At 38.2% G+C, this 14,157-nt stretch overlaps 1 protein-coding gene across 1 annotated transcript in view; it reads right to left on the bottom strand.

Moving 5' to 3' along the window:
• LOC106875991 (ubiquitin-like protein 4A) overlaps positions 1-9,478 on the bottom strand; it is a 10,610-nt gene extending 1,132 nt beyond the window's left edge. Inside the window, exons 1-3 of the mRNA XM_014924333.2 lie at positions 9,106-9,478; positions 3,201-3,306; positions 1,180-1,370 (exon numbers count right to left, since the gene is read on the bottom strand). Coding sequence (XP_014779819.1) covers positions 1,180-1,370; positions 3,201-3,306; positions 9,106-9,153 — 345 coding nt within the window. The 5' untranslated portion in view covers positions 9,154-9,478. The remainder of the gene's footprint in view (positions 1-1,179; positions 1,371-3,200; positions 3,307-9,105) is intronic.
• Between the last annotated feature and the right edge of the window lie 4,679 nt (positions 9,479-14,157).

Raw genomic sequence — 14,157 nt, 5'->3', positions numbered from 1 at the left:
GGCAACGATCTCGCTCGAAAATCCTACAGGAGCCAGTCAGGCGGTACTGGCAACGGCCACGCTCAAAATGGTGCATCTCATGTGCCACCCGCACAAGAACCAGTCCAGGGGCACTGGCAACGATCTTACTTGGCTTGCCGGGTCTTCTCACGCACAGCCCATTTCCAAAGGTCTCGGTCCGTAGTCATCGCCTCGGTGAGGCCCAATGTACGAAGGTCTTGCCTCACCACCTCAGCCCAGGTCTTCCTGGGCTTACCTCTTCCACGGGTTCCCTCAACTGTTAGGGTGTGGCACTTTTTCACGCAGCTATCCTGCGTTATAGTGAATGGGCAGAGACTTAAATATGTAAACTGATTCCATAAACTCATTAAGAAATTTATTTAGTTGGAGATTGTTCTGTAGGGAAGCTTGCCAGTCCTCAGTCAAACCGTCCAACCCATGCCAGCATGGAAAACGGACGTTAAACGATGATGATGATGATGATGATTGTAAAGTTGTTTAGTTGTTTGTTTTGCTTTTGTCAGAGTTACAAATGAATTTAAAAGATTGTTTGTCCAGTAATAATTAATCGGTTATCTCCCTTACATTAGCTGTGTGGAGCGTTCTTCCTCGTTGCTGCCAAGAAGCAGGCGTTAAGCAATCAATGGCGACCAGAAAGCACAGAAGGACGGCAGTAAACGCTTCGTCACGTTTGATTTTGTCACGGTCAAGATGGCTACGGAAGAAAACAGTGAAAGACGAGAATTGGGACGGAGTGTGGGGGAGGGGGAATCAGATATTGTTGAGTGTGCACACCTCTTTCCAATACTAATGAAGAAGAAACCAGATATGACGATAGGTGTGAGGCACGTGACATAATACACTTTGTTGAATGACTTATTCCACACAAAGACAATTTAGATCAGGGATGGGCAACTTTTCCTCAACTGGGGTCCGCATCGTACCATTTCCAAGTGGGAGAGGGGCCACATGATAAAACACATGAAATATTACTTGCCCACTTTACATTGAATTTTTTGCAGTGAATTCTTTATACTGAATTCTTCTTAATTTTACTTCCCAAGTAAACAAAGGGCTTTTGAGTCAATGCTGTTCCCCCCAACTGCTTCAAACTGGAGACCATAAAAAGTGATTTAGAAGTATTTTGCAACACATACACTCGTCACATATTTTTTTTACCTTTTTGAATTCCGTCAAAACTAAGTCAGCATCTGAATCAGTGAAATGTCGACAGAGGAAAAGACGCAGTTTATCGTAGAAGTGCGACGACTGTGCAGTTGAGCTGGGACTTGGTGTTTCATCAGATTTCTTTGTTACCAAAAACACTTTTCCATTTTCAGGAATCTGATAGGAATTGATGGTTTTCTCATCTGAATTAGAAGAAATAAGAATGCATACATTAATTCTAAGATTTGGTTTCTTGAAAAGAAAGGGAGGGGGGAGTAGAAAATCCACACACTCCCCCTCCCCAAGGAAATCAATTTTCATTACTTGATCTCAAATTTATGGTGGTTATGGTAAGACAGATGTATATTAGGGGTAAAATTAGCAACTGAAGTTAACAACAATGGCAACATCACCATCTTTTTATGCTGACTTCCATGTCGAACATAGTGGAATATTAGTAACTACGGTAACATCATCGTCATCATCTAACATCCATGTTTGATGCTGGCATGGGTTGGAGGGTTTGACAGGATCAGATGGGCCCAAGCGCTGCATCGTAGTCCAGTGTCTGCTTTGGCATATTTTCTGAAGCTGGATGCCTTTCCTAATGCCCACCACTTTACAAAATGTGTACTGGGTGCATTTTTCATGGCACCGGCACTAGTGAGGTTGTCAAGTAATTTGCAAAGCAGAAAAGAACCCTATCACCAAGAGAGTAGGGTGTTTGGGAGAGGTGTTGAAAAGCTAAAGTATGAAGGAGGGACATGAACAGGTGTCTTGCCATACAGAAGATACATGACTACCCCATATTATATAAGGGTGGATGGCAGTAGCAGGGAAGAAGATAAAGATGATAGTAACAAAGTGCCACCAGAGCAAACCCTCAAGGTACAAGAAGGTGAGCATAAGAAAGGATACAGACAGTTGGTGATGGGAGGGGAGGAGAGAGTGGATGCTATCATGAGAGTGTGGGGGGGAGTAACATATGGTTAAAGATGAAGGTAAAGGTGAAAGGTGGCTGATGGGAAATATCAGTAGGGAGAGGGGGTAGGGTAGGAGATAGACCTCTTATGTCCTTAGCTTGCACTGGATACAGCCCATGGAATTCATGCCTACCCCTTTCCTACATGTCAAGCAGAACCATTTATATGAAGGGAGTGGAATCTTGTCTGCTTTTCTGCTTACTAGAACTTGGGTCTTTGCTATGTTAACTTTAAGGCTCTTTAATTCCAGGGTTTGCTTCCACATCTGGCGTTTCTTCTCTAATTCTACTACAGATTCCACAATGGGAATGACGCCACCAGTATATTAGTAGTTTCCAAAGGCAGCCAGTCTTAAATTCCTCTATTATGGTCTGGAGGACAATGATTAATAGGAGTCTAAGAACAAAGCCCTGGTGAACTCCTGCCTGTACTCATGGTTGTTACCTTACTGACTGTACTCCCTGTACATGGATTGTACAGCTTCCACAAGCTAGTTTTCTTCTCCTAGCTTCCTCAGAGACTACCAAATCACAGAGCACACTTTGGGTACCTTTAGCAGACCTCAACTCTGTTGCAAGTATCAGGGCCAGGTGACCAGTTTGAAGATAACTTCCTCCTCCTACCAGTCCCAGAAACGCTGTAAAGGGTCATGGGAACAGCCTTCCCTACTGACTAAAATATTAACAGCAAGACAAAAAAATATTCATAATAAAGATTGTTTGCCAACATAACATGGCAGTCCTGGTTTAGGACGAATGTTGCTGTAATTTAGCCCCAGGAGACATGCCAGATTCCCTTGTTCGAAAATATAAGGGCACAGATCATGTTGTATAGTCAGCTGGAGACGATGTCTCCTGGGGCTAAATTATAGCAGCATTCATCCTAAAGCGGGACTGCCATGTTATGTTTGCAAACAATGTTTACTCCAAAGTACTGTTGCTGAATATCATTGAGATTTAAAAATAGTAATTTTCTAAAAAAAGTATTCTGAATATTTTTAGTAGTTAAAACTGGAACAAGAGCTTCAGAAAAAAATGGAAGTGAATGTACCCGATAGATTTTTGCCTTGATAAACCAACTTTTGTTGTCCGACAGGTATATCCATCTGTACAGCTATCAACTCTTTCAGTTTCTGTATGGAGTCTGAGGGAGAAATCTGAAATAAAATACAGATAGAAATTACAAAAATAATGTCTCAATAATAAGTATTCATCCAACCGATGCTGACATGGAAAACAGATGCACAAGAAAGAAATGGAAAAAAAAAAACTGTAGGGAATACATACCATATTTGCCAGCATAAATAAGACATACCCTTATTTTACAAGGATATTTCATGGAGAAAATGTAGTAGGTTTTTAACCCTTCTGTTATTTTATTTCTGTTGAGATGCTCTGTGTTTCTTTAAATTAATTTTAAATATAACAAAGAATTTAGTAAAATAACTTAGTTATCATTCAGCTAGTGTTAGGAACATAAATTCTGACTAAGGTTTGGTGGAAGATTTTAATTCAAAACTTATGAAAACAAGACATTTTTACTACAGAGTCAGAGATGGTTTCAGCCAGGTTGGTATCAAAAGGGCTAAAGTGGTTTTGAAGGGAACAATGTAAGATGATCTAAATACTTTATTCTGACAGAATACTTGAAAAAAATACGAAACCATAAACTGATCCTAAATAAATTCTGTTAAGAAAGTACTGCAGTTCAATTTCATTTCCTTTCAGTTCACCTGTGTGGTTGTTTTATGTTTTGGTAAAGAGAACTGCCATACAGGATCTGATAGTTTCATATAACCAGGCACCAAGCTGGTGCGCCACTTCTATGATTTTGTTTTCATTCGCTCATTGTAAATAGCTGACAGGTGGATGAAAGTTTAACATCCCTATCATGTGCAGGTGCCACATGGAAAGTACCCAGTACACTTTGTAAAGTGGTTGGCATTAGGAAGGGCATCTAGTTGTAAAAACCATACCAAAACAGACAGATGGAGGCTGGTGCAGTTCCTAACCGTCCAACCCAGCATGGAAAATGGTCGTTGATGATGATGATTCACCTTTCTTGGAGAATTTTTCATTTAGATAATTAAAAAAATGTTTCTTAAAGATAACACAGCCTGTAAATAATGTAAGACATATATCAGGTACATGTTATGTATCCTGGAGAAGAAGGTATAAGAAAATGATATATATCTTGCCAACATAACTGCCAATGTACTATAAGCAACGTTTTGTAAGTTTATGCCAATAGATTGCAAAATATTTTGACTAGTTTTCAATATTTTATTCTTAGTAACAATTATTTTATCCACTGGACTTATGCTTATCCAGCTCCGTAGCCTATGGCACTAAGTCTCCCATCCATAATATGGTCGTATTAAATGCTGGGCAATTTTTGGATAGATTTAAAATTAAAAGAAGCATATTATATCTTGCTGGTAAATACAGATTGTAAAATTAAGTCAACATCATCATCATTTAATGTCCATCTTCCATGCTGGCATAGATTGGACAGTTTGAGAAGAGCTGGTAAGCCTGAGAACTGCACCAAGTACCACTGTCTACTTTAGCATGTTTTCTATGGCTGGATGCTCTTCCTAACCCCAACGACTTTACAGAGTGTGGACTGGGGTGCTTTTTACATGGCACCAGCAACTAATGAGATCATCAAGTACCTACAAGGCAAAGACCCCTCAACCGAGAGGAAGAGTGGTATTGAAGGAGGTAGCTTTGTGCCAGGTGATGAGAGGTTCGGCTGTAAAAACCTTGCCCAAACTGACCTCGCCTGTGCTTGTGTCCCGTAAAAAGCACTAAGTCCCCTCTTCTGGGTGATTGGTGTTAGGAAGGGCATCCAGCTGTAAAAATCCTGCCAAAACAGTCACAGAAGTCTGGTGCAGGCTTCTGCTTGGCCGGCTCTTGTGAAACCGTTCCACCCATGCCAGCATGGAAGGCAGACATTAAAAAATGATGAACAACAACAGTTTTAATAATATGTTTTGCAGAAAGCAACCAGCCACGATGTGACAGTGTTAATAGAAATCAGACAAGAACCAGTATTTTCACTGTGATATAGTCATAAACTGGTATCTCTTTTCCAGTTAGGCTGGCTTATGTGACAGCAGAGAAGATCACAGCTGAGGTTGATGTCATCATCATTATCATCATCATCCTTTAACATCCATTTTTCCCTGCTGGCATGGGTTAGACAGTTTGACAGGAGCTGGTAAGGCCAAAGGCTGCACCCGGCTCCAGTCTTCTGTTTTGGCATGGTTTCTACAGTTGGACACCCTTCCTAACACCAACCACTTTACAGAGTGTACTGGGTGCTTATTATGTGACACCATCATCAGTGCTTTTTACATGGATCAAGAAAATACCCTGAAAGACAAGAACCCCTCACCTGAGAGTGGGGAGTAGTACTGAGGGGGGAGGTGTGGCTTTGTGCTAGTGAAAGATTTAAAATATAGAGGGGTACAATACAGGTGTCTAGCCAAAAGTGTAACATCATTTATAATTACTAATCTATTGTGATTCCAACTGAGTTGTAGACACACTTGTGGAATGACCAAACAAATCTAAATCCAATGTAAAACCCTGTATGTTTTAACTGACCAAAATGTCACTCAACTACATACATTTTAACATCCACTTTTCCATGCTTGCATGGGTTGGATAGATATTATTGAAGAAGAATGCTTATGTCTGGATGCCCTTCCTGTCACCAACTTTCACCTGTTTCCAAGATAATGTTTCTCCACAGTTGGACATGTTTTCACGTAAGATTGCAGAACACCACTTGTTTGGTGGTGATACTCATTTACAATCATCACATGGTCTCAAAGCAAGAGGGGGGGACACATACAAATATCATCCTCAGCTTAATAATATTCACTTCTCCATGATTGCATTGTTTTGAACAGAGCTAATTGAGGTTTCTACAACCAGAAGCTTTCCTGTTGCAAAACCTCACCAGGTTCCAAGCAAGATATTTCCCACGTGACTAGATACGTTCTCACTGAATACTGGAAATAAAGACATTGTTGTATCACATGCACACATACATATCATCACCATTTAACGCCTGTTTTCCATGCTGTCATGGGTTGGATGATTTGACAGGAGCTGGCATGGCTCCAATCCTCTGTTTTGACATGGTTTCAATGGCTGGATGCACTTCCTAATGCCAACCACTCCAAGATTGTATTAAGTGGCACACACATACACAACTTTCAGTCTGCCAAATCCACTCACAAGGTTTTGGTTGGCCTAGGGCTATTGTAGAAGACACTTACCCAAGGTGCTACACAGTGGGACTGAACCTGAGACCATATGTTTGGAAAGCAAAAATCCGGTTTGATACATAAATCTGTCCAACAGCGAGGATCTTACAACAGTAAATATTCATCAGTGGTAATGTGTCAACCAGGAATGTTGGCACTTGTGCCAGTGGTACGCAAAAAGCACCATTTGAGCGTGATCATTGCCAGTGCCGCCTGACTGACTCCCATGCTGGTGACATATAAAAAGCACCATTCGAGTGTGGTCGATGCTAGTACCGCCTGACTGGCCCTCATGCCAGTGGCACGTAAAAAGCACCCACTACACTCTCGGAGTGGTTGGTGTTAGGAAGGGCATCCAGCTGTAGAAACTTTGCCAGATCAGATTGGAGCCTGGTGCAGCCTCCTGGGTTGCCAGCCCTCAGTCAAACTGTCCAACCCATGCCAGCATGGAAAGCGGACGTTAAACGACGACGACGATGATGATGATGTTGTTCTGGTACTAAACATGTCTAGCTAAGTCTAGTCTGATTTCGCCATTTATCAAATCATCTCTTACTCATACATTGTGCATCTAGGACTACATTATTCAATGTAGACCTTGATAATTAAAAAATAAGAGGGGCCATGTAGAGATACACGGAAGTATTTATAAAAGTGGTTCTGAACCATTTTTTTACCTATGGACTCTCGGAGCCATTTGGTGTTTGTATTACTAAATATTAGTAGGAGTTACTCTTTTACTTGTTTCAGTCATTTGACTGCGGCCATGCTGGAGCACCGCCTTTAGTCGAGCAAATCGACCCCAGGACTTATTCTTTGTAAGCCTAGTACTTATTCTATCATCTCTTTTGCTGAACCACTATGTTATAGGGACATAAACACACCAGCATCAGTTGTCAAGCGATGTTGGGGGGACAAACACAGACACACAAACACACATATATATATATACATATATACGACGGTCTTCTTTCGGTTTCCATCTACCAAATCCACTCACAAGGCTTTGGTCGGCCCGAGGCAATAGTAGAAGACACTTGCCCAAGGTGCCACGCAGTGGGACTGAACCCGGAACCATGTGGTTGGTAAGCAAGCTACTTACCACACAGCCACTCCTACGCCTGTTGTATAAAAATTGTTGAAATATTTTATGTATTGTAAAAGTATAACCGATTTATTGCCTGTACATTTTAACAACAAAATCTTGTATGGATCCCCGAGGGTCAGAGGGAGACCCTTGAGAAATATTGGTTTATAAGATGGGTTGGTTAGTGCAAACAGGACCAGTGAGGCTGAAGGTGGAGATGAAGAAGTCACAGCAGGGACGACAAGATGAAATGTGGGACTAATAATTACAAAAGACCAACTTAATAATATAAGGGATTCACGCCCATGCTGTAGCAATAACAGGGATGTCAGTTGTCTCCCTTTAAATAGGTATGTTTACTAAATAGTGAATAACTGTGATGTACACCACATGACCCAAGTGTCAGGGAAGATGGGAGTTTAAACAAAGAGATGCTAATGAATCAGTTTTCAATGACGTTCTCATGAAGAATGTGTCGAGAATAGCAAGTTTGCAAATTTAAAAATGGAAAAAATCAGTCAGGGTGTAATAAGCGAGGTTGACGTCAGAAGAATACGAATATAAACGGATATAGCCATAAGGTGGGAGGGAGGTGCGATCGTGTATGTGTGCACGTGAGTGTTTGTATGTATATGTGTGTGTGTGTGTATATATATATATATATATATATATATATATTACGCGGAAAGAAGAGTGGAGAGAGATGAAGGTTAAGGATTTACACTTCTGTGTGTGTGTGTGTAAGTATTGAGGTAAATAAAAACATGTAATAACACAACCTGGTATCGATAAGTTTCCTGTTATCTGCAACCAATTTTAATATTTACGAAAGGATTAGTAAACAAACTACTACACTGGTGTGACGGCTGTAACAGTTCTTAAAATTAATTTTAAAATATCCACCTAGGTTCAACAACACACCATATTTCGCTACAAATGAGAGAGAGTTGTAGAAAATGTGTTGGTTATTGTAAATATTAAATTGTTGATTCATTCGGTTCGTTTTATGGAAACTTTCGTTGAGGATGGAAGGATGGAGAATATTAAAGAAGTCTTTAGAATGAATAATATTCCAAGTTGAAAAATAAATCGCTTCGATCTGTTGAAAGATATTCAAAAATCATAAAAATTACATTGTTACCATAATTAATGGGTGTGTATATCGTGTATACACACAGCGCACAACACACTATATATATATATATATATATATATATATATATATATATATATATATATATATATATATGTATATATATAATACTGTGGGGTTTCGTTTTTTAACAACAAACTTAGATTTTAGTCGGTGAAATTCTTACAGAATTAATAATTTGGACGTGAAACAGAAATATTTTATTATGTAAATAGTTTTAAGGAAAATTTACAATAAATGAAAGTGAATTATCAGGATGTGTGGATGTGGATGTGTGTTGTAAATTTATCCGTATTTTAAAATTCAACAATGTCATATAAGTTACGACTGTTAAAAGGAAATATTTGATTAAATACATATAAATACTTTATATATATACATAGATATGAATAAAGAGAGAGAGAAAAAGAGATGTAAAACAAAGAAATATATTTACCTTCACTGTACATTCTCGACCTTTCAATATTTTAACATTGATATTCATGGTTTATATATTATTATATTTATATTATGTATTTATATAATATTATATTATATTTATATATTTATATTTATTTTTATGGCAAAGACTTGTTTTGTGGACAGAACGAGATTTGATCAAATCAAAGTAAAGCCAAAGAGTTTAGATGGTGAGTTGGTTGTTCCTATCACGGAACAGAAACCCTTATTGTCCTGCTGTTTTAATTGATGCCGTTCCCAATTAAAACATTTCGTTTCACAAATTTCATCAAAAAAGAAACAAAATTTCTTAAAATTTTCTAAAACCGGAAATGATTTCGGGAATAACTCTTCACCTTTTTCACGTTCGAGAGCGTCATTTATCAAAGGGGAATAATTGAAATTCCTTCATCAAGTCTAACTTATTCTAATTTATATGTTATTTAATTATCTTGGGATTTTCTTCATCCTTTCTGATGTTTTAATTACCTGCCGTATTGTATTATTCAATATCATCTTTGGACGCCCATCTTTCAGATTACAACTTCGACATCACCTTCCGTTTAACATAAGACTTATTCCAAGAGATATTGTTTGCTCAACATTGGCCAATCTATTTTCATTATTGGTCCACATCAACAAGGCGGCGACGCCGGACCAAATGTTTTGCGACGTTTCATCCGTCTTTACGTTCCAATTTCAGATTTCGCCAGGGTCGATGAAACAAGTACCAGTTGAACACTGGTGCCAATATAATCGACTTACAACCTTCCTCGAACTGGCTGACCTTGTGCCAAAACCATTAATATGTTATGGCGGCCAACTGGCAGAACCGTTAGTACGCAGGATAAAATGCTTAAGGGCATTTCGTCCGTCTTTACGTTCTGGGTTCAGATTCCACCAAAATCGACTTTGCTGTTCATCCTCTCAAGGTCGATAAATTAAGTACAGTCAAGCACTGGGGTTTATATAATCAGCTTGCCTTTGTCTCCACATATTAGATCATGTACCTATAAGAGAAAATTAGTAGTAGTAGTAGTAATAGTAGTAAGTTAAGGTGACGTATAAGAGAAAGAATTATTCTTATTATTATTATTATTATTATTATTATTATTATTAAGGCGGCGAGCTGGCAGAATCATTAGAACGCTGGACGAAATGCTTAGCAGTATTTCGCTCCTTGCTCTGTTCTGAGTTCAAATTCCACCCAGGTTGACTTTGCCTTTCATCCTTTCGGGGTCAATAAATTAAGTACCAGTGAAATATTGAGGGTTGATGTAACCGACTAGTCCCCTCCCCAAAATTTCAGGCTTTGCACCTTAGAGTAGAAAAGGTTATTATTATTATTATTATTATTATTATTATTATTATTATTATTATTATTATTATTATTATTATTATTATTATTATTATTAAGGTGAGGAGCTGGCAGAATTGTTAGCATGCTAGATGAAATGTTTAGCGGTATTTCACCCGTTGCTATGTTCTGAATTCAAATTCCACCGAGGTCAACTTTTGCCTTTCATCCTTCCAGGGTTGATAAATTAAGTACCATCTACCCTTGTGGCAAAATCTGAAAGCATTATTATTAGTAGTATTATAGCAGTAAAAGTGACAAGCTGGCAGAATCGTTAGCACACCAAGCAAGATGCTGAGCAGCATCTGTCTTTATGCTCTGAGTTCAAATCCTGCTAAGGTTGACTTTGTCTTTCATACATTCAGGGGCAATAAAATATGTATTATTTGTGCATTGGTATCAAAGTAATCACCTGATCCGCTCCACTGAATTTGATGGCCTTGTGCCAAAATTTGAAACCATTATTTATATTACTCTTTTGACTCTTGCTATGTTGGAACTCCATTAGCAGGATTGCTACCTGCAGCCTATGATATCATGTTATTCATTCTCTTCAACTATCTAATACTCTCTTAATGATTCTGGCTGTGCCAAGGAGAGAAACCTTTTGCAACAGCTCAACTGAGCATTCTATTCCCACTTCCTTTACATTCTTCATACCTTCCCCCCAAGCACCTGACAATAATTGGCACCATCTTCATTTTCCACATTCAAACTATCTTGTAATTAAAAGGATTGTATATGGCTATTTTTTCACCTTCCCTCTTAACTATTTGTGGGTCAAACAGGCATGCAACATCAATTATAGAGCACATGTAATTTACCTAGTGCACTATTATTATTATTATTATTATTATTATTATTATTACTATTGTTATTGTCATTGCCTTTGCACAGCTTCTAACGCTGGAGATGTACTACGGTGTCAGCTGTTCACAACCAGTGAACTAAGGTAAAACCTATTTTTCAAGCACCTTCCGGAGTATTCAAGTGGTTCCAAGCAGTGCTGTTTTCTGCAAGTGCTCCACTCTTATTGCAGCCCCTATTTGTTCCACGTACTTCTTGAGATTTTTGCTCACTGTTCCCAGGGCTCCGACAATTATTGGTACTACTGCTACCTTTTTCATTGACCGCAACTGCTTAACCTCCCAAGTTAACCTGTCATATCTATGATTCAGCATATATTATTATTATTATTATTATTATTATTATTATTATTATTATTAAGCGATTACTTACTAATTTAATTAGCAGGGGGTCTGGTGACAACATGTCTCCTCAAATTTCAAGAATCTTTCTACGATTCTTGCAGAGTACAGGATTGCATTTTCCTGCAGTCAACAATGGTTCGCCATTCAAATATTCTTCAGCCTTTTAGGTTGCATTCAGATGTTGTGTCAAGTGCACAATGGTGACGTAAGCGTTTTCCACTTTTGTCTTCTACAGTCTCTTCATCTCTCTGGTTATATCCTGATATTTTTCAATTTATTATCATTAGTATCATTATATTCTTCTAACTCAGGTTTTGTTGGAACTCCTGAAGTCTTGCATGTGCTGTGTGCTTGTTACCTGCAACCTATGGTACCATGCTATCCATTCTTTTCAACAAATATTTTCCTGATGATTCTGGCTCTACCAAGGATGCAAATTTTTTGCAACAGCTCTACATGGCATTCCGTCCCCATTTTCTTATTATTTCAGATTAAACTGTTGAAAAATAAAAAAATCCTAACATTGGACTACAATGAATAACCTAAGGTGCCAAGAACCATCCTACATATCATAGCTGTCCCTAATACTACCGTTTTCAAGAACTTCACTAAACTAGGTTTCATGCCTATTTCCTCTATCTGTCTGTTCAAATCTTTAGGAGAGGCAGTTCATGTTGGTCAACCATATGGTCATGGCAGATGAGGATGTATCTTGCAGAGATGGGATTTCACTGAGACACTGCTAGGAGGGTCTCCCTAGAAGGCCTGAGTAAATACTGACAAATGGTGGGTGCAGTGATGCGCTGCAATGGTGCATGCTCCATACCTGAACATATCTTATTTCTTCATTGCCCACAGGGGGCTAAACATAGAAGGAACAAACAAGCACAGACAAAGGGATTAAGTCAATTACATCGACCCCAGTGCATAACTGGTACTTAATTTATCAACCCCGAAAGGATGAAGGGCAAAGTCGACCTCAATGGAATTTGAACTCAGAACGAAATGGCAGACGAAATACCGCTAAGCATTTCGCCCGGCGTGCTAACGATTCTGCAAGCTCGACGCCTTTGCGTGCTAACATTTCTTATTTCTTCATTACATATCTGATCATACATCCCCCCCTCAAAATTGCTGGCCTTGGGGCAAAATTTGAGACATTATTATTTCTATTTTGAGGATGATAAAACTTCATTGTTATCTCTACCATTTAATTAAATTCTGCCTGATATTGAGCTCATCACATCTACCCCAAGTTTACTTGGTACAACTACTCTTTAGAATTGTTTGTAGTTCAATTAATTTTATGGATATATTGATTTTATTCATTTCACTAGCACCAAGAAACAGCTTTTGTTTCCATCTTTATAGAGGATAGACATTTTGTGTTTTGTGGGACATTACTGGTGAGCTAAACAAGAGCTGTCAAGCGACCTACTGCGATGGATGCCAAAGCATGGCCGTATTCAAGCAAGACGTCTGAATACAATGTATGTAGATCAACTCAGCAGAGACCCTGCATACTTTCTCAAAGTCCTCCCTCAAACTAACGCTGGGCCAAGATGGATGGTATGTGTAGGTTAAAAATGTCCAAGCAAACTCAACCAGATCATGATGACTGGCAACAACTTTTGGATAAGTAGAGTAAGACTGAACTGATGTTACTTTTAAATTAACATAAACATTTATTTACATTTTGGGGGTCAGATACGCTGAATGCACCTGAAAAAATATGTGGAAAGTCCGAGGTACGAAATATTTACCGAAAGAATAAAATTTTGTACTGATTATACCTGTGTTTTAATTAATTCAAATTAATATACCTCATCTTGAAAAGTGGCAAAATTTTTGTCAGTTGCCATCTGAGATAATTTTAGTAACAAATCAAATAGGTAAGACACATTAAGAATTAAGAATTTCAATTTTAGTGTCTATCCATAATGTTATTGCTTATACACCTGTTAATTAAATTTACCTTCCCATAAAAGTCAAATTTACTCAGCAAGATCAGCTAAAATTACATAACTATAAACCAGTGATATATAAAGCACCCACTGACAAAATTTCAAATATGTATGTAAAATATTTACAAAGTTACAGGCAAATATTGTGGACACCCCTCTTGAGCCTGAATAATTCAAAATAACGTGAACAAATAAGCATTACATTTGACAGATTAATATGAACACTAAAGATATTTTTACGTGTTTTTTTTTTCTTACACACACACATAACACGGCCTCGCTCTGTTGAGACTACATGTGTGTTACTTTGACATCAACATTCCATAAAATTTGTTTATAGGGAGAAAAATATCAGTAGATGTGTGGGTGAGAAAGAAACGAGGAGGGAGGTTTTGGGATTTGTTAGAAACAACAACCAGATCCCTCTTAAATCACACATTTTCCTCTGAAATTATTAACAATGTTTTTTTAACTGAAAATGTTTCTCTCACAGGTTTTAAGTGCATAGTGAAAAAAAA

Source organism: Octopus bimaculoides, chromosome 1 (genome assembly GCF_001194135.2).
Source record: "Octopus bimaculoides isolate UCB-OBI-ISO-001 chromosome 1, ASM119413v2, whole genome shotgun sequence".
Lineage (NCBI taxonomy): Eukaryota > Metazoa > Mollusca > Cephalopoda > Octopoda > Octopodidae > Octopus > Octopus bimaculoides.
This window is presented reverse-complemented; position numbering and strand designations above follow the sequence as displayed.